Source organism: Bubalus kerabau, chromosome 2, assembly GCF_029407905.1.
Source record: "Bubalus kerabau isolate K-KA32 ecotype Philippines breed swamp buffalo chromosome 2, PCC_UOA_SB_1v2, whole genome shotgun sequence".
Classification (NCBI taxonomy): Eukaryota; Metazoa; Chordata; class Mammalia; order Artiodactyla; family Bovidae; genus Bubalus; species Bubalus kerabau.
Window position 1 is genome coordinate 99349102 of NC_073625.1, and position 20676 is coordinate 99369777.

A 20676-nucleotide genomic window follows, 5' to 3' on the forward strand; every position below is an offset into this window, starting at 1 on the left:
AAAAGGGATAGCAACTGCCAACTTGTTTTATAAGAACTTCAGAGCATCACACGAAAACCTGACAAAGATATTTAAAAAACAAGAAAAAAAATACAGATCAGTATCTTTTGTAGAGATATAAAAACCTAACAGCCAACAGAATTCAGTAACATACAAAAAGATAATATAACATGATTAAGGTACATTAATTCCAAATGCAAGGTTAGTTTAATACTCAATAAACCATTATAACATGAGAGAAAACAAGAAGAGAGAAATCAAATGGTCATTTCAATAGATGAATAAAGAAAAAAATCACTTGAAAAAATTTAACATCCATTCATAATAATAACTCAACAAACTAGGAACAAAAAACAAAGTTCCTTAACCCATCTTATGATATTTATAAAAGTCATAAAGCTAACATCATCCTTAATGGTAAAACTGAAATACTGAAAGCGTTCTCCTTACTAATGCCACGTATATCCAATGTATATCCAACTTAAACAGTATATTTCAGACAAGATAAAGGAAATAAAAGGGATAAGGCTTATAAAGAAAGAAATAAGATGGATGTTATTTGCAGATAATATAATTGTATACACAGAAAATGCAAAACAGTCTACAGGCCTACAGTTAGAATGAATAAGTGAGTTTAGCAAGTTTGCTCGAGATGTGTACAAATACACACATACACAGATAAATGTATTTTAAATAGCAGCAACAAATAAACAGAAAATAAAATCTAAGAGATACTACTGAAACAAAGAGACCAATGAAATAAAACAGAATGTCCAGATACAGACCCACAAAAACATGTTCTCTTTTTATGACAAAGCAGAGCACTGGTAAAAAGAAAATTTTTAAAAATAAATTGGGTCAATTGCATAAACATATGAAAACCAAATACATCTTGAATTCTGCCTTACACTCTCACACTGTATATAAGAATAAATGTTAGATGGACTGCAGATCTCAATGAAAAAGGTAAAACAATACAGCATCAAGAAGAAAACAGGAGATTATCTTTGTAACACTGGGAAGCAAAGATTCTTAAACCTAGATTTAAATAAAGATTATTGAAACAAAGATTAAAACACAAATATCAGCCATATGCCACTCTCTCCAAAACACATCATTTGAGTATATTACAATTAAGCCATTTTATCACAGTACACCAATAAGAGTGAAAAGAAAGCCAAAAGGTAGATATTTACAATACATATTAATAGGTCTGACAAAGGACTCATGTCCAGGGTATATAAAAAAAACTTCTTTAAATCAAAAGAAAAAGCAGGTAACCCAATAGCAAAAGACAAAAAGAAAGAAAGTGAAGTCGCTCAGTCATGTCCGACTCTTTGCGACCCCATGGACTGTAGCCTATCAGGCTCCTCCGTCCATGGGATTTTCCAGGCAAGAGTGCTGGAGTGGATTGCCATTTCCTTCTCCAGGGGATCTTCCTGACCCAGGAATCAAACCCGGGTCTCCCACATTGCAGGCAGATGCTTTACTGACTGAACCACCAGGGAAGCCATTAAAAGGGAATACCCAATTGCCAAATAAGCATATGGAAATGGGCACAACTTCATCAGGCATCAGGAAAAAGCAAATTAAAATGACAATGAGACATCACAGGAAACTCACCATGATGATTAAAATAAAAAAGACTAAAACTATACTAAATGCTGAAGAAAATGGGGAGCAACTGGAACTTTCAGACAAGGCCGGAAGGAGTATACAATCGTATAATTACTTTCAAAAACTATCAATATCTGGCAGGGTCTGCTAAAGGTGAGCATAGGCAGACACTATGACCCAGTAATTCCATTCTTAGTAGAAACTGTAGGAGAAATGTGTACTTATGTTTCCCAAATGACATGTTCAAGAATTTTCAAATCAGCATTATGTATGTAAGTCACAAACTATAAACAACTCACATAAGCCAGATGTGGGCTACCCTGGCAGGGCATGAGCTTGGGTTAGGCAGCTCTGTATTGAAGGAGCTGACAGCTGGAGGTTGTCTGCAGACAGCACTCTCTGATACTGGGCAGCAAGGCCTTGCTTGGCAGGGGACCTGGACAACTCATCTGTGTTTTAACCAGAGGGAGCCAGAGCTAGTTATTAAAATGATAACTGTCACTGCAGTCATACAGAGATAGGGCCAAGGGTGAGCTGCGGTCCCAAAGTGATCAGTCTCAAGATTTCACTCTGGAATACTGATGTTCCTGTGACATGGTTAATATCCCATCCACAGTCAATGACAAAATTCTCTGGTAATCTGATAGCAGGAAATCAGGTTAAATCAAAGAGGCAGAGAAGACAGCTTGAAAGAAGGAGCTGCATATGGCCAAGTTCACTGTAGCAAATATTTTTGGAATAGGTCAATAATTTATCATACTCTGCAAGGATATGAGCAGCATATTTCCCTCCTCCACCCAGAACACTCCCTACTCTAATGACGGAATATCATCCGTATTCTCGCTTTTTGCCACTCTGCACAAGCAGTTTTGCAATCGCTTCTTCCTGTCCTAATTGTTACATTAATTTTCAGCTTCATCACTGCTCACATTTATGTATTCGTGTGTGTATGTGAGAGAGAAAAAGAGAGACACCGTGCATTAAATTAAATAATTTTTTCATGAGATTAAATTACTTCCTTAATGAAAAATGCCCACCAGGTTGCAGGATAATTGCAGAATGTGGTTGCCTTGAATTTTTAAATGGGAGATTTTTCTTTAATTGTCAGCAGCTTAAAGTCTTCTGTGGTACACCTTTTTGGTGTGGAAGCAGGATTTTTCTAAGTGTTCAAAGAACTAACCATACGACTTAGGAAGAGTTCAGTATGTATGTTCGGTGTATGCTATATGTTGCAGGGGGCGTGGGAATCATGCTAGAAATATGTATTTCCTCGGAAAGTTCTTGCTTCCTAGATATTCCTCTTGTACAGAAAAATAAGACGTGCACATAAAGGGTAAGCAAAGGCTATCATAGCAATCACTGGGATCCTCACACCTGACTGTAATTGAACTGAAACTGGAGATCCATAATCTCTCCATAAAATACCTTGTTAGATGAAAAAATAACATTTCTAATGTGTGCTCAGAGATTATCTTTACTGATTACCATCTGCTACTAAGCATTTTCATATGTTGACTCAGTCTTATTATTCATGCTTACTCTATCCACAACCCTTTTAAAAGTCCAAATCTTCTGAATGAAGGCTTCCAAACTTTAGATAGAGTCATGACATGAGCCTTGAGAAGAGATTTGGCAAGGCAGAGAAAGGGGCTCTTCTGAAAATGCAGGAACACTCTCAGGCTGACTCAGAATGTCATTATTTCACAGGACGCTGAGGAACTATGGTGGAGGGCCAGAAGGGATGACCTTGCCAGTCCCTCTCAACCTCAAGAATTAATCATCAAAACTTTGATCTCATACTGATACTCAAAAAACAAAAACGGAAGTCATCTACATATTTGAAGAACTAAGAAACATAAATTGATACCATGGCATAAAGAAACAACCACATATAATGGGATAAAGACTATGGGGGTAACAATCTGTACAAATGTTAAGAAATTTGTAATAAAACATTCTGATGGTGAGAACTGCTCTATTGATTGGAAAAATGAGGCAAGGCAATTACAAAGTGCATTTCATAGAGAGGTCCATATGATAAATGGTTTCTGCTTCAATTCATATTTTATATTAAGTAATTAAAAGGAAACATGAAATTATACTTTGCAATAATGAAATATTTAGGCAGTCTAGAAATTCCAGTTATAATCAATGTGTATTAACTCCACGCTCTCAATCACAAACGTCTACCTGAGGTATATCTGCCATGAGGCATGAATCACTTTCCTCTACAGCATTTACGTAACATGTAATTTTTATTGGTTATTTACTTAAAAATCTACCACTGTTGATATTCTTTAGTTAGAGCTGATTGTAATCTCTAAAGCAAAAACTGTTTCAACTTGTGATAAATGAAACCTTTCGGGATCCAGTTGAAACATTTATCACACTCAGGGTAAACAGGAAGGAAAGCATCATCAACCAAGTTTAAACACAGAATATCCTGAATGTTCAGCATTGAGAGAAGCAGCTAAAAATCATTTCCAGGTGCTTAAGGATGGCTAGATTTTCCTTGGCCCCTTTGTAGTATTTTCAAATGCATAATTATGCCTAGTATACTTTCCTACAACCCTGTCATGACCCACAAGCTACAAAGAAAAGAAAAAAAAAATACAGCTGACCTTGAGAATACAACTTAAAGTCCACTAAATGACACCATTTTTTAAAAACAATACAAAAATCCAAAACAGTACTCTCTTTCATGTAGTCTCCCTTAAAGAAAGTGTGCCTGTAAAAGTCCATCAGTGAATATTTCCTTTCATTCTCGGAGACAACCTGCAGTTGAGTAATCACACCGGCTGCTCTAAAAATGTATGTGTGTCTAGTTAATTTAGGCAGTTTATTTTGATAGCATTCACCTCTCTTTGATTATAGCAGGTGTTTCAAGGATAAATTTGCTGAAAATTGTATTTTGTTTAAACAACAGCAGCATGTACATTTATGGCCTTACTATATTAAAAGGCATTTATTGTCTGGCAGCAATAGATACAATTACAAACATTTGTGACAGTAATTGGAGCTATTACTCCTGCATGGAGCCTCATGGAGATCAACTTATTGCTACCTGTATTTACATGTGTTACTGGTAATTGCAAAATTTGGTGCCTTATTTTTTAAAAATATTGTGAATATTTTTCAACAAAAGGTCTACCAGAAAATCTGTAAGAATTACAACTGTAGTTTCTCCATTATTCAAATAACAGGAGAATCACATCTTCTGACAAATATGTATGTAAAATGTATTCCTGTATCATAGCTCACAGACTGTTCAAGATGGATTTAGAAAATGCAGAGGAATCAGAGATCAAACTACCAACATCCTGGATCATAGAAAAAGCAAGAGAATTCCAGAAAAACATCTATTTCTGCTTCATTGATTGATTACACTAAAACCTTTGACTGTGTGGATAACAATAAATGGTGGGAAATTCTTAAAGAGATGGGAATACCAGGCCACCTGACCTGCCCCCTGAGAAATCTGTATGCAGGTCAAGAAGCAACAGTCAGAACCGGACACGGGACAACGGACTGGTTCCAAATTGGGAGAGGAGTACATCAAGGCTGTATACTGTAACCCTGCTTATTTAACGTATATGCAGAGTACATCATGCGAAATGCCAGGCTGGATGAAGCACAAGCTGGAATCACAATTTCCAGGAGAAATATCAATAACCTCAGATATGCAGATGACACTGTCCTTTTGGCAGAAAGCAAAGAGGAACTGAGGAGCCTCTTGAAAGTGAAAGAGGAGAGTGAAAAAGCTGACTTAAAACTAAACATTCAAAAAACTAAGATGATGGCATCCAGTACCATCACTTGAGGCAAATAGATGGGAAAGCAATGTAAACAGTGACAGACTTTATTTTCTTGGGCTCCAAAATCACTGCAGATGGTGGCTGCAGCCATGAAATTAAAAGACGTGTGCTCCTTGGGAGGAAAGCTATGACCAACCTAGACAGCATATTAAAAAGCAGAGATATTACTTTACTGACAAATGTCTATATAGTTAAAGCTATGGTTTTTCCAGTAGTCATGTACGGATGTGAGAGTTGGACCATAAAGCTAAGCCCCAAGGAATTGATGCTTTTCAACTGTGGTGCTGGAGAAAACTCTTGAGAGTTCCTTGGACTGCAAGGAGATCAAACCAGTCAATCCTAAAGGAAATCAGTCTGGAATATTCATTGGAAGGACTGATCCTGAAGCTGAAACTCCAATACTTTGGCCACCTGATGTGAAGAACTGATTCCTTATAAAAGACCCTGATGCTGGGAAAGACTGAAGGCAGGAGAAGGGGCTGACAGAGGATGAGATGGTTGGATGGCATCACCAACTTGATGGACATGAGCTTAAGCAAGTTCGGGAAGCCTGGCATTATGCAGTACATGGGGTCGCAGAGTCGGACATCACTGAGCGACTGAACTGGACTGAGCTGAGCCCACAGAATATATAATACATTTTTGCTCATGTTTACAAGGATCTTTTCTAAATGTTGAGCTTTAAGCCAACTTTTTCACTCTCTTTCACTTTCATCAAGAGGCTCTTTAGTTCTTCACTTTCTGCCATAAGGGTGGTGTCATCTGCATATCTGAGGTTATTGATATTTCTCCCGGCAATCTTGATTCCAGCTTGTGCTTCTTCCAGCCCAGTGTTTCTCATGATGTACTCTGCATATAAGTTAAATAAGCAGGGTGACAATATACAGCCTTGATGTACTCCTTTTCCTATTTGGAACCCGTCTATTGTTCCATGTCCAGTTCTAACTGTTGCTTCCTGACCGGCATACAGGTTTCTCAAGAGACAGTGTCAGGTGGTCTGGTATTTCCATCTCTTGAAGAATTTTCCACAGTTTATGGTGATCCACACAGTCAAAGGCTTTGGCATAGTCAATAAGCAGAAATAGATATTTTTCTGGAACTCTCTTGCTTTTTCAATGATCCACTGGATGTTAGCAATTTGATCTGCGGTTCCTCTGCCTTTTCTAAAACCAGCTTGAACATCTGGAAGTTCATGGTTCATGTAGTGCTGAAGCCTGGCTTGGAGAATTTTAAGCATCACTTTACTAGCATGTGAGATGAGTGCAAATGTGTGGTAGTTTGAGCATTCTTTGGCAGTGCCTTTCTTTGGGACTGGAATGAAAACTGACCTTTTCAGTCCTGTGGCCACTGCTGAGTTTTCCAAATTTGCTGGCATATTAAGTGCAGCACTTTCACAGCATCACCTTTCAGGATTTGAAATAGCTCAACTGGAATTCCATCACCTCCACTAGCTTTGTTCATAGTGATGCTTCCTAAGGCCCACTTGACTTCAGATTCCAGGATGTCTAGCTCCAGGTGATGTGAGTGATCACACCATTGTGATTATCCGGGTCATGAAGATCTTTTTTGTACAGTTCTTCTGTGTATTCTTGCCACCTCTTCTTAATATCTTCTGCTTCTGTTAGGTCCATACCATTTCTGTCCTTTATCGAGTCTATCTTTGCATGAAATATTCCCTTGTTATCTCTAATTTTCTTGAAGAGATCTCTAGTCTTTCCCATTCTATTGTTTTCCTCTATTTATTTGTATTGATCACTGAAGAAGGCTTTCATATCTCTCCTTGCTATTCTTTGAAACTCTGTTTCTGAATGGGTATGTCTTTCCTTTTTTCCTTTGCTTTTTGCTTCTCTTTTTTTCACAGCTATTTGTAAGGACTCCTCAGACAACCATTTTGCTTTTCTGCATTTCTTTTTGTTGGAAATGGTCTTGATCCCTGTCTCCTGTACAATGTCATGAACCTCTGTCCATAGTTCACCAGGCACTCTGTCTATCAGATCTAGTCCCTTAAATCTATTTCTCACTTCTACTGTATAGTCATAAGGGATTTGATCTAGGTCATATCTGAATGGTCTAGTGGTTTTCCCTACTTTCTTCAATTTATGTCTGAATTTGACAATGAGGAGTTCATGATCTGAGCCACAGTCAGCTCCTGGTCTTGTTTTTGCTGACTTTATAGAGCTTCTCTATCTGCAAAAATATAATCAATCTGATTTCGGTTTTGACCATCTGGTGATGTCCATGTGTAGAGTCTTCTCTTGTGTTGTTGGAAGATGGTGTTTGCTATGACCAGTGCGTTCTCTTTGCAGAACTCTATTAGCCTTTGCCCTGCTTCATTCTGTACTCCAAGGCCAAATCTGCCTGTTACTCCAGGTGTTTCTTGATTTCCTACTTTTGCATTCCAGTCCCCTATAATGAAAAGCACATCTTTTTTGGGTGTTAGTTCTACAAGGTCTTGTAGGTCTTCATAAAACTGTTCAACTTCAGCTTTTTCAGTGTTATTGGTCAGAGCATAGACTTGGATTACCGTGATATTGAAAAAGTTGGCTTAAAGCTCAACATGCAGAAAACTAAGATCATGGCATCCGGTCCCATTACTTTATGGCAAATAGATGGGGAAACAGTGGAAACAGTGGCTGACTTTATTTTTTTCGTCTCCAAAATCACTGCAGATGGTGATTCCAGCCATGAAATTAAAAGATGCTTACTCCTTGGAAGGAAAGTTACGACCAACCTAGACAGCATATTAAAAAGCAGACATTACTTTGTCAACAAAGGTCCGTCTAGTGAAGGCTATGGTTTTTCCACTGGTCATGTATGGATGTGAGAGTTGGACTATAAAGAAAGCTGAGCACCGAAGAATTGATGCTTTTGAACTGTGGTGTTGGAGAAGACTCTTGAGAGCCCCTTGGACTGCAAGGAGATCCAACCAATCCATCATAAAGGAGATCAGCCTGGGTGTTCATTGGAAGAACTGATGTTGAAGGTGATACTCCAATACTTGGCCACCTGATGCCAAGAGCTGACTCATTTGAGAAGCCCCTGATGCTGGGAAAGATTGAGGGCAGGAGAAGAAGGGGACGACAGAGGATGAGATGGTTGGATGGCATCACTGACTCAATGGACACGAGTTTGGGTGGACTCCAGGTGTTGGTGATGGACAGGGAGGCCTGGCGTGCTACGGTTCATGCGGTCGCAAAGAGTTGGATACTACTGAATGGTTGAACTGAACAAGGATCCTATCAATATAGCCTATCCAGCAACCAGAGTACAAGTCTTAAGAAATGCTCTTTATTCAAGAACTGCAATAATTGATAAATCCATATAGGTAAGAAATATTTAGAAAGCTAAATTTTATTAACACTCTTCAACACACTGATGGCAGAAGATCAAAGCAAGTTGACCTTCCACTGCTTTGGAATGGAAAAAGTACCCTCTATTGCTTCCAGGTACAGATTTGTCTACAAGAGTACAAAGAGAAAGCCTAGCATTGTACACTTCTGCAGGATTTGGCTTACAATATGAAGAGACTTAGAAATAATACAGCAATTCTGTGGTCCCTTCAGGTTCATTTAAATGGAATTCCACCTCCTGATTAATGAAGGCCTCTCTATTCGCTTTTACGTTTTAGCTAGCACAGTGATTGGAGAGCCCAAGGGCTCAGGACTATTGTAATGATTCTACCCTTAGCACAAAGACTTCCTAAAAGGTTTCTTGCTGTGAATTACCCAAGGCAACATCTGTATGGTTTGTTTACATTAAAACAAAATCCAATTGCTTAGAGTTGAAATTTAAAGTTTAAGGTTCTTTTTACAAGTGCATCCTGACAAAGCTGGACTCTGAAGAACAAGTAAGGATGTAAAAAAGCAGTTCAGTGAATCAAAGGCTTGAAATAATTAGAAACACATGCTGCAGTACTACCTAAGCTTTAAGTAAAAAATCATCTCTTTATCTGAATTCCTTGTAATGAACCTGAAGATTTACATAATGACTAAAGACATTTTGGTAGAAAGAAGGGGTACCTAGCCAACTATCTTTTAAAGCAACAAAGCAGGAAACATTTAATTATAATTTGGAAAAAAGTCTATTTAAGTCATTAATCAAAATTCTAATTACAATATTCATAGGGCCATTAAAGCACGATAGAACATTTGCTCACTGCATTAAATACCTAATATTAAATCATTCTAATATACAATCTTTTAGGAATAAATACTGCATAATTGAAAAAAAAGAATCTGTGTAAGGTTTAGTTGAAAACTGATTTCACACTTGCTGCTCTTCCTTATTTGTGAAATAAATATTATTAATGATTACTTGGATTCTATGTAAAAACCCTTGACTTGAAAAAAATCATTCTCCTGATAAAGATTAATAAGATTGATCATTTTAAGAAGATACTTCCCTTTGATTCAATGACTAAGTTGAGAAACTGAACATACAAATGGACAACAGATAATAGCCAGATCATTACTCAAAACAGAATTCTGACCCACAGTCTGTGGCCACTACTTCAGGAAGCCAAGCCACAACCTGTGTACAAGTGACCAAAATGGTCAGCACTTAATAACTGTCAGCTTCTCCAATTTTTGGCCCCCACTGCCACCCCATTTCTAATGTAGGCCCAATCAGACAAAGCCAAATATCCTCCCCTAACCGATCACGAGAGGCCCTGTTTCTAGTGACCCTGCCTCCAAATTTCCAGTCACATCTGAACATTTGAAGCCTTTCCTTTTTTGTACTATAATTCTTTTAAATATTCCTGCATGCTTTAAATTCTCTGCCAAATGCAAGTGGTGGTGGCTGATTCCTTGCTATAGTAAGCTCTGAATAAATAGACTTGCTCTCATTTAGGTGGGCTCTGTTTATTTTCATAAAGTCAAATAAAGGCTTGCTTTTCTATAGTAAAAAGAAAACTAAAAAAAGAATAATTCTCCTTAAGAAATGGCATTAAGTATTTCCTTAGCAATCAAAATTAATCAAAAATACAGAAAGTGAAATCTATATGAATATGCATGCAATTTTCTATTTTCCCAGAAATAGAGGACATGCAGTATTCTTTGGCATCTCAGCTTCAATTATTTTATTATTCAACGCAACAACTGTCAACTGATTCACTATGGCAAAAATCATCACAATACTGTAAAGTAATTATCCACCAATTAAAATAAATAAATACATTGTAAAAAAAAAGTTTAAAAATTACTATCATAGAAATTAAAATATTTTGATCAAGTAGGAAATATTATCCTTCAATAATCATCATAAAGTAACCTGGAGAAGAGCCCCTCACACAGTTAAAAACAGATAACAGCAGTTACAACCCATAGGCTTTTCTGACTGTACATTCTTGCACCAATAAGTAATTATGTAAGATTTCTAATTTCATCTTCTATTTAATCATCATTGGCTTTCTGTTCTCCATGTTTTCTCTTTCAACTGGATTTTCTTATTCAACAACCACTTGTTCTCTAAAATGACTCACTAGCCAATCCACTTCCAGCTAGTGGATTGTGTTCTCAGATCTTATGGGCCTTAGGCTTGCCCATACCCTAACCACTAGCTCTTGTGTGACACTGCCCTGTCATTTCTCCACCCAGATCTTAGACCTCCTGGTTTGATCCTAACCTACTAAACTTGGCCAAGCCATCTTGCTACCTGGTGCTTAGCTGGAGAGCGATGGTAACCTTCTAGCACTACAGACAGTCATCTAAAGTTATGCATTATAATTTTTAAGAATATGTGGAAATACTCATGATGAAATGTTAGGTGAAAAAAAGAGGTATAATTTCAACACTATACACAAAAAGCACACAGCAACATGTATTAAGTGATTCTTCTGGCACCATTCTAAGTGCTTTAGATATGTTAATTCATTTAATACTTTTAATAACTTAAGGTAGGGTTTATAATCGGAGAAGGCAATGGCAACCCACTCCAGTACTCTTGCCTGGAAAATCCCATGGACACAGGAGCCTGGTAGGCTGCAGTCCATGGGGTCATGAAGAGTCGGACACGACTGAGTGACTTCACTTTCACTTTTTACTTTCATGCATTGGAGAAGGAAATGGCAACCCACTCCAGTGTTCTTGCCTGGAGAATCCCAGGGATGGCGGAGCCTGGTGGGCTGCTGTCTGTGGGGTCGCGTGGAGTCGGACACGACTGAAGTGACTTAGTAGTAGTAGTAGAGGGTTTATAATGAATTTCATTTTACAGACGAGGAAACTGAGGCATAGAGTGGTTAAGTAACCTACCCACAGGGTCCAACCGCTAATAAGTGTTAGAGTCAAGATTATTATTCAAGCATCCTGGATTCAGAATTTGTGCTTTTAAACCAGTGTGCTATATAGTCATTAATTGAATAGGTAAGAACCCAGGTTGGAGGCTCAAATATCGTGTCTGTCACTTACTGCTGCTGCTGCTAAATCGCTTCAGTCGTGTCCGACTGTGCGACCCCATAGACGGCAGCCCACCAGGCTCCCCTGTCCCTGGGATTCTCCAGGCAAGAACACTGGAGTGGGTTGCCATTCCCTTCTCCAATGCATGAAAGTGAAAAGTGAAAGTGAAGTCGCTCAGTCGTATCCAATTCTTCGCAACCCCATGGACTGCAGCCCACCAGGCTCCTCCATCCATAGGATTCTCCAGGCAAGAGTACTGGAGTGGGGTGCCATTGCCTTCTCCACTGTCACTTACTTGGCAGAGGCAAATAACTTCTCCTTGTTTTAGTTTCCTCATCTGTATTAAAAGGTACCTGCATATTATAGGGCAGTGGAAAGGATTAAATGAGTTAACAGATGTGAAGTGCTAAGAACAGCACAGTGGCACAAAGCAAACACTGAGCAAATATCATTTACCACTATTATTTTCATCATATTATATATACCTTTACTAGGGAAAAACTAGAAAGATTTATTACAAAAATAATATGTATATGAATCCAACTATATCCTATTAAAAAATATAAGGCTGACAGTAATCAATATTCCTTAAATGATGGAAGCATTAGTGCAGAAATTTTGTAAACTCCTCCTGAACACTGATACAGACACAAAGAGGGCTATGATAGAACACAATAATATTACAAAACAATGCTGTAACATAAAAATAATCAATATTTATTAGGCAATAACTATGTGTCAGATACTGTTCTTGGTGCTTTACAACAACTCCACGAGGTGAGTAACATAATTAGTCCCTTTTTAGAGATAAGGAAAAGAGGAACAGAGAGGTACAGTAGCTTGCCCTGGATCACACAGCTAGTAAGTGGTAGAAATATGAATTTCGGGTGCCCATGGAAGGTGTGTGAGATAGGGTCCATCTTCCCTGGGTATTTATAACTGCCACAGTTCTATTAAGTTTCTGAAACTTTGTTCAATAAAACAGGATTTGATGGTGGGACTATATGTGTTCTCCCTAGCTTCTAATTCACAGCACACTGCTCGCCTCCTCTCCCCTTGAAATATTATTTCTGTATTACTTATATAATTAAAAATAAAACTTTATTTTAAAAAGACTCAGAGATTAGGATAATTCTTGAGCAGTTACAGATTTAAGTCTAGTCTGAGTATAATCACAGATGTTTGCTCTCAAAGTTTTACATTCCATCCAAGTAGGTGTGCAATAGTTGTGGGCACTTATTATTGGATCTAATAAAGAACAATGGTGGCTTAGTGGCTAAGTCATGTCCAACTCTTGTGGCCCCATAGACTGTAGCCTGCTAGGCTCCTCTGTCCATGGGATACTCCAGACAAGAATACTGGAATGGGTTGCCATTTTCTTCTCCAGGGAATCTTCCTGACCCAGGAACTGAACCTGGGTCTCCTGCATTGCAGGCAGATTCTTTATCGACTGAACTACCAGAGAAGCCCAATAAAGAATAAAAAAATAAAAAACACAGAAAGGAAAGATTAGAGAAATAAAGAGGAAAAAAAAGAACAATAAGTGTAGAGTTGCAGACTAATAGTTGTAGATAATTTTATTAGGTGGCACCGACATCTACTCTAGCTTAAGTGTCCTCAGACTATCCTTCTAAGGAACTGATGCCCTAGCCTTACGCACTTGGCCCTAAATGAAGCATTAACTAGGGCTGAATGACCCAGATTTGGCTGAATTTATTGACTCTCTTGGCAGAACTTCTGACTGTGTCTTCAGACATATTATTCCAAGTTGAGGTAGATCTGAGACGGTATACAGCTACTCTAGAAGTAATCACCAGGAGCAGTCTCTGTATCTAGCTCTAAAAAGGGAAACCACTCATACAGTCCATTCAAGCCAGCATATGACAAAATCTTTTATCTTCAGTTGTGGAATGTATTATTTGTAGTTTTGGCAACATATTTATTTTCCAAATTATAATTTGTTTAAGCTAATATTAAAATTTATTTGCTTTCTTTGGGAACTGGCAATAGTAACAAGTAGTGCCAGAAACAAGGATAAGCTAGCCTTGCAATAAAAACCTGATTACAAGATGACGCATATACAAAATAAAATATTGGTGTATGACAGGATCTCATCAAGCATACAGACTGTAATATGCAAAAAGAACAGAAAAGATTTACTTTTTTTGAAGTTGGGAAGCATACAAGGAATAAACTGAACTTGCAAGAAAAAAAGCAAAACAAATGCTTGATCTGGTGCCAAATAAATATGCAACTTTTTTTACTTATAACACCAGGTCATTTTAAAGAAATTTATAATGGCTTTAAATAATGGAAACTCTGCATTACTTATCTCCTACATCTCTATGCTACTTAAAACTTAATCTAACAGTGATCAGTAAAACACATTGATCTGAAAGTAATTAATTTCTCACCAACCACCGCCAAACATGAAGTTGAAACCTTAAGCGGTCCTAAACAGCCTGCAGATGAGCGAAAGGTTATTGTTTTGTCCAAAAGTAAAGGGGAGGTTTTGGTTTTAGTGGAGTCAGGAGTTGAGGAAGAAGGGGATCTACCATGATGCTGGAGTCAACCTCTCCTGATGAAGGAGGATAATGAGTCCGTGAGAAACCACATATATTACCAGATTACTTTACTTCTGAGACATTAAAAACATTTCTCTATTCATTAGCACCTTATTTTCTCAAATCAATGTATAATTTTATTTTTCCTAAGTGAGCTGAATGAAGAATTGACCTTAAAGCTGCAATTCCCATTTGCTACAGCTGAAATACTTAGGGGAAAAAAAGGGTTTATGAACTAACTACTGGACACAAAGACCAAATTATGTAGAGAAGAATTCAGAAAAAGCAATCAAACATGATTTTATGTCAGTATGTTTTACCACAAAAATCTAACTCAAAATGATATTCACATATTCTAAAAAAATACCAACCCCCCTAAAAACTTTATCTGACATTTTTGAGTATTGCCTGTAACAGGGATTGTATAGTTAATTTGACACAGCATACCTTCGTAAGGTCAAGGCTGGTAATGAATGGCATGAGACTCAGTTCAATTCTGAACTAGTTAATTCTTCCCCGATTTTGTAAGAATCCAGGATTTTGATTACTGCTATACTGGTTTATAAAACCGTACAGGTTAGCAGTTACATTTATATTCTCTCGTTTTTTATTCAATTACTTCTATTATATGGTGATCAAGACCATAGGTGTGGTCCTATTATTATCCTATCAAACATCCTATTGTGAGATGTTTGATTTCAAGAGTAAACTTGAAAACTTACCTTGAAAGTAAACAAATTAAACTTGTTTACTCATGGAACTAAAATGTGCTTGAGAGCTCCCAACTACACAATTATTTTAACATGTTCTAACTACAGTCACAATAGTAGTGATCTTTAATTTTATGAAGAGAATTTGTTCTGACAAAACTAAAAAATGAGAAATTACATTTTAAGAAAAAGTTACATTTTTGCAAATTATGACTTTCAGCAGAGATCAAATCAGGAAAGAAATTCTTATTAATATGTATTTATATATGAGATATATAAACAGGAATTTACCCCCGATGTACTCAAATAATAACTGTCCTCCATAATGACTGGGTAAATATATGGTAAACAGGGCTGCAGGATTTGCCATCTACTCTAAAGAAAGCTTGTTCCACAGCCCTTCACAGTCTCGGAAAACCTCTGAGGTCCTTATTTTAAGACTGCCCTAGGAGTGGACTGGCCCCAGGCCCCATCTTACCTTCTCCAGGATTCAACTCTACAAGCCCAAATCCAGACAATCTAGTACGAATTAGCTTCCCAGAAACTGAGAACAGCAGTCTTTGCAAGGCTTCTACTTTGAGGATAGACACACAACCACATTTGCAGAATGACAAGTTTCCCTGGAACCTTGTTCCATAATTCTGGAGCTTGTCTCAGGTTCCAAAGATGAAAATCCTTTCTTTTTAATTTTTTTTTAACCTAGATGTCTCTCTAGATCTTTTTAGAAATTACTGTATAGTATTGTCTAAAGAATAGGACTGTCTAGTCACTTATTAGCTTGTTCTGAAGTTCTTACTCATAAATTGTAGGTAAAAAAGCAGAAACTTCATTAAATGGGCTGGTTCATTTGGCCTTATCTTCAAATATATTTTGCATATGATTTCTTGACTATTTTCTTAATATTTAACTTTTAGTCACGTGTACTGAATAGATTATGTAAGGTAACTTCCAGGACGTCTTCTGTTTTGCCATCCAGCAGAGATCTAAAACCACTTTTAACTCTACTCAGTTAGTATACAGTCACAGAATTCCAATTTCATTCACTATTCACCTAGACAAAATATGACTGCCAAGAAAATATATCAAAATATATTGAGAAAATACACCTTACTCCCAGGGAAATGTGATATATTCCAAATCATTTTAAAGATATATTCCTTGATTTGTGGACCATATAATGTTATATATTCATTCAACAACAGTTTACTAAATCTCTACTAAAACACTGGAAACTGAATCCCTTCTTAAATCATTTGTATAAGCGGGAGTACCCTTGATCCTAAATGGCCATATAAAAATCCATCTGACCAAAATGTGTTCTCTCTTCTATACCTTATTGTCAGTCCTGATCGTGACTTTCAGTTGTGGTAGTACACGTTCTACTTCCAGACTCCATTCCGCAGCATCTGTTGTAGATTCCAAAATATCTTCTTGTTTGGCAGACTCGTTCATATCCTAAGAAAGGAAAGATATCACAGGATTGAGAGTTTATAAAAAGAAATGGTAAAATTTTGAGGCATTTTAGCAGCACTGCACAATTTATATCAAGCACGGTAGTGTTAAAATTATAGCAGCAGAAGAAATTCTTTTCTGTCCTCCTATCCATGTTGAAAGAAGATAATGCACCAAGCTGGTAGAATAGCAAAATAAGTATTTAGAATTATAAAGAAGCAAATTTGTGATGTAACTATTTTTTTTTTTTACAAAGAATAAGGCTTCTGAGATATCAGAGTGAACTCAATAGGAATACTGTCAAATGGACAAGCCATTTAGGTATGTTAATAACAGTTGAAAAGATACACTCACTCACATGTTTGGTAAGAAAACACTGTCTTAGATTGAACTCACTGTACTGAAATACAAACCCTAAATCTGAAAAACAAGATAAAATTCCAGAAGCAAAGGGCACTTGATTTACAAATTTTATATTTATAAGGTGATATTTTGGTTAGGTTAAACCATAATAAAGCTTAAAAATGTGATTTAATGCAGACCTATTTGAACTCAAATAGGGTCAACTTTCTGCATTTGATTTCTGCTGTTGAGTAATAAGATCATTCATGCCTGTTTTCAAATCAGAAAAGGAAAACTTTTTCCCCCCATTTTATTAGCCCTATACACTTCAGCATTAAGTGTGTATGGATCTGAAAACATACAGAACATAAAAACTAATGATTTAAAGATAAAGCTTATAGTCAAAGCTATGGTTTTTTCAGTAGTCATGTACAGATGTGAGAGTTGGACCATAACAAAGGCTGAGCGCTGAAGAATCGATGCTTTCAAATTGTGGTATTGGAGAAGACTCTTGAGAGTGCCCTGGACAGCAAGGAGATCAAATCAGTTAATGCAAAAGGAAATTAGTTCTGAATATTCATTGGAAGAACTGATGCTGAAGTTGATGCTCCAATACTTTGGCCACCTGATGTGTAGAGCCAACTTATTGGAAAAGACCCTGATACTGGGAAAGACTGAGGACGGGAGGAGAAAGAGGGACAGAGGATGAGATAGTTGGATGGCATCACTGACTTAATGGACATGAGTTAGAGCAAACTCCGGGAGATGGTGAAGGATGGGGAAGCCTGGCATGCTGCAATTCATGGGGTCAGAAAAAATCAGACATGACTGAGCGACTGAACAACAACAACAAAACATAAAGCTTAATATGTTAATTTTGGTAGTATTTTTCCTTTTATGCTCCCTTGAAAAATTATTTTATAAGTAAGGAAAAATGTTAATATAGAAAAAAAGAAACTTGAGGGACATAAACAGCTAAATACAATGTATAGACCTTCTATGGATTCTAATTTAAATAATCTGTAAAAGGATGTTTTTGAGACAATCAGGGAAATTGGAATGTGGGAGTATTAGATGATATTAAGGAATTATTATTAATTTTATAGGTATGATAACAGCATGGTGGATATGTTTTAAAAAAGACTTATAAATTAGAGATAAGTGCTAAAATATTTACAAGTGAATTGATGTAATGTCTGAAATTTACTTTATTTTTTTTTTAAATTTTATTTTATTTTTAAACTTTACATAACTGTATTAGTTTTGCCAAATATCAAAATGAATCTGCCACAGGTATACATGTGTTCCCCATCCTGAACCCTCCTCCCTCCTCCCTCCCCATTCCATCCCTCTAGGTCGTCCCAGTGCACCAGCCCCAAGCATCCAGTATCGTGCATCGAACCTGGACTGGCAACTCATTTCATACATGATATTTTACATGTTTCAATGCCATTCTCCCAAATCTTCCCACCCTCTCCCTCTCCCACAGAGTCCATAAGACTGTTCTATACATCAGTGTCTCTTTTGCTGTTAAAATTTACTTTAAAATACTATGGGGCAAAGAAAAAAAGAGGCAGGGGCTTCAAAGGAAACACAATCAATCAAATGTTAAGTGTTAAACTGGGTACTACTGCCTAAGGGTTCATTATCTCATTCTAATTGTGTATATGTTTGAAATTTCCCAAAATACAACATTTAAAAGACAAGACTATATAAACAACCTCACGGTGAAATTACAGTCAATGTGAATTTATGTCACTAAAAGATATTTTTATCCAGTCTAACACCAAGTATAAGAATAACCTTATATCGGGATTTGATTTTATGGGGAGCTTGAGGTCTTTAGGGGCTTTGAACTCACTCCTGACTGAGTCTCTAGGGTACTGCTAACACGAGAAAGCCTCTCTCCCTCTCCTACCTCCCAGTTCATATCAGCAAGTTCGAAATAGGCTAAGAGCCTTAAAAGGAGCATATACTGCTTTTTGTTCAGAAAGTCTGGGGGCTATACAGTTCTAACCATGCAGTTAGAGTATGGGTAACTAATATATGCTTTTTCATTTCACAATATGTGGTCTGAATTTATTCAGTTATATTCTATTTTTAAAAAACCCAGAAAGTATGAAAAAATACAAGTATTACATTAAGAAAAGTAAAATGTGGAAACTCTAATTGAAAAATGTTCAAGGTCCTATTTTAAACATTAAAGTGCTCATTTAAATATAGAAACATTGTATTATATTGAGCACCTAATATAATGCTATATATCTGTAAAAACCAAACCCAAGGTAGCACATAACACCAAAACTGGGGAGTGGCAGTGTATTCACAAAACAGACATGTGTGAAGTTATGTAAGGATGTATGTGATGGCATGAGAAGAGATACTGGATCTCTCAGGGGAAATGTAAAGCCACGGGGAATATTCTCAGTCATGTAACTCAACACAGATACTCATTAACATTCATATTCTTGCACACTCACTGGCACATCCCAGTTCCCCTCCCTTGCTCTAGGAAGCCCAATTCTGACCAACTCATTGTCTATAACAAACAGGGTGAGGTCTTATGAGGATGAGGGTGAGGGTGGGAGGGTGGATGCACTGCCAGAGGGATATGAGCCCTGACATCTGGGGCGTGTGTATGGTATATACACAGGCTTGCTCCTGCCAGGATTACGAGCCCCCCACGTCCCAACCCTGCAGAGCCAGGCTGAGTCAAAAAGGGACATGTCCTCTGAAGCAGCAGTTTTTCTATGATTCTTAATAGAACATAGATGTTCTAATCACTGATTTAAAAATCAGTTTGCTTTACAGACCTACTGTCTAAGTGAACTGAAATTGGTATTGATGAAATACCCGAGCCATTGCTCCCCAAGACTATCTTCTCATCCCCATGCCCCCTTCCTCCTTTCCTTACAGGAGGGTGGAGCCCAGAATCACCAAAGCCATCCACATTCCCACTTTCTTCAGGCCTGAACATAGGATTATTCAAGTCGTGCATAACATACTTAAAATTTTTACTCAAGGAAGGGCACATTTTTCTGATTTTCACAAAGGCAAATGGGTTAGCATCGGCCCTGTCTGAATCAGACTCAGAATCCAAGAGTTAACAGAATACATGAAGATCAAACACTACATCAAGATAGTCCAGTGCATGAGCTACTATTTATTTTACACTGGGCCCTTTAGTAAGCTGCATTTACCCTTCTTAGGTTATTATTTGGTTCTGGTAAGCAATGATTTGCTAACTCCTACTCCCAATGTCCTGAAATGATTTAATGTAGTAGCTTGAAAGTTTTCACTCAGTCCTAGGCTATCATTAATATACTGGGGGAAATAACCTAGGTTCCTAAATGAAGAAAAGGCAAAAAAAAAAAAAAAAAAGCACATTAGATTTGGTAGAGCAGATTAACGTATTCAAACTATACAGTCTCTTTCTACTTCCATCTTTGCACATACGTTTCATAACTTTGTTCCTCACTCAAAATTTCCTAATGCCTAATAAGTGGATACATTCACTGAGCAAGCCCTATATATGAAGTATAAATCATTTTAACCATGCCTTGGTTATAATACTTTGAGAAAATCTTTCCTTTCTAATTGTTTCTCGGATAACAAATGGTATTTTATGTGAAGCTATTAGTAAAGAGAAATAAACTGCTGTTTCCACTTAATCAAAATTTTATATCATCAAGACGAAGTCCCTCTCTGAAACAATATTAACTAAGATAAAGGATGCCTCTTGGGAAATTGCATTTTCTAGTTAATGTTGCTGAAGAAACAA

General features: G+C 37.1%; 1 protein-coding gene across 1 annotated transcript in view; it reads right to left on the reverse strand.

The window, feature by feature from the left end:
- The window catches only part of IFT57 (intraflagellar transport 57), a 72850-nt gene that overhangs the window by 16290 nt on the left and 35884 nt on the right, over positions 1-20676 (reverse strand). Inside the window, exon 6 of the mRNA XM_055568073.1 lies at positions 16434-16556. Coding sequence (XP_055424048.1) covers positions 16434-16556 — 123 coding nt within the window. The remainder of the gene's footprint in view (positions 1-16433; positions 16557-20676) is intronic.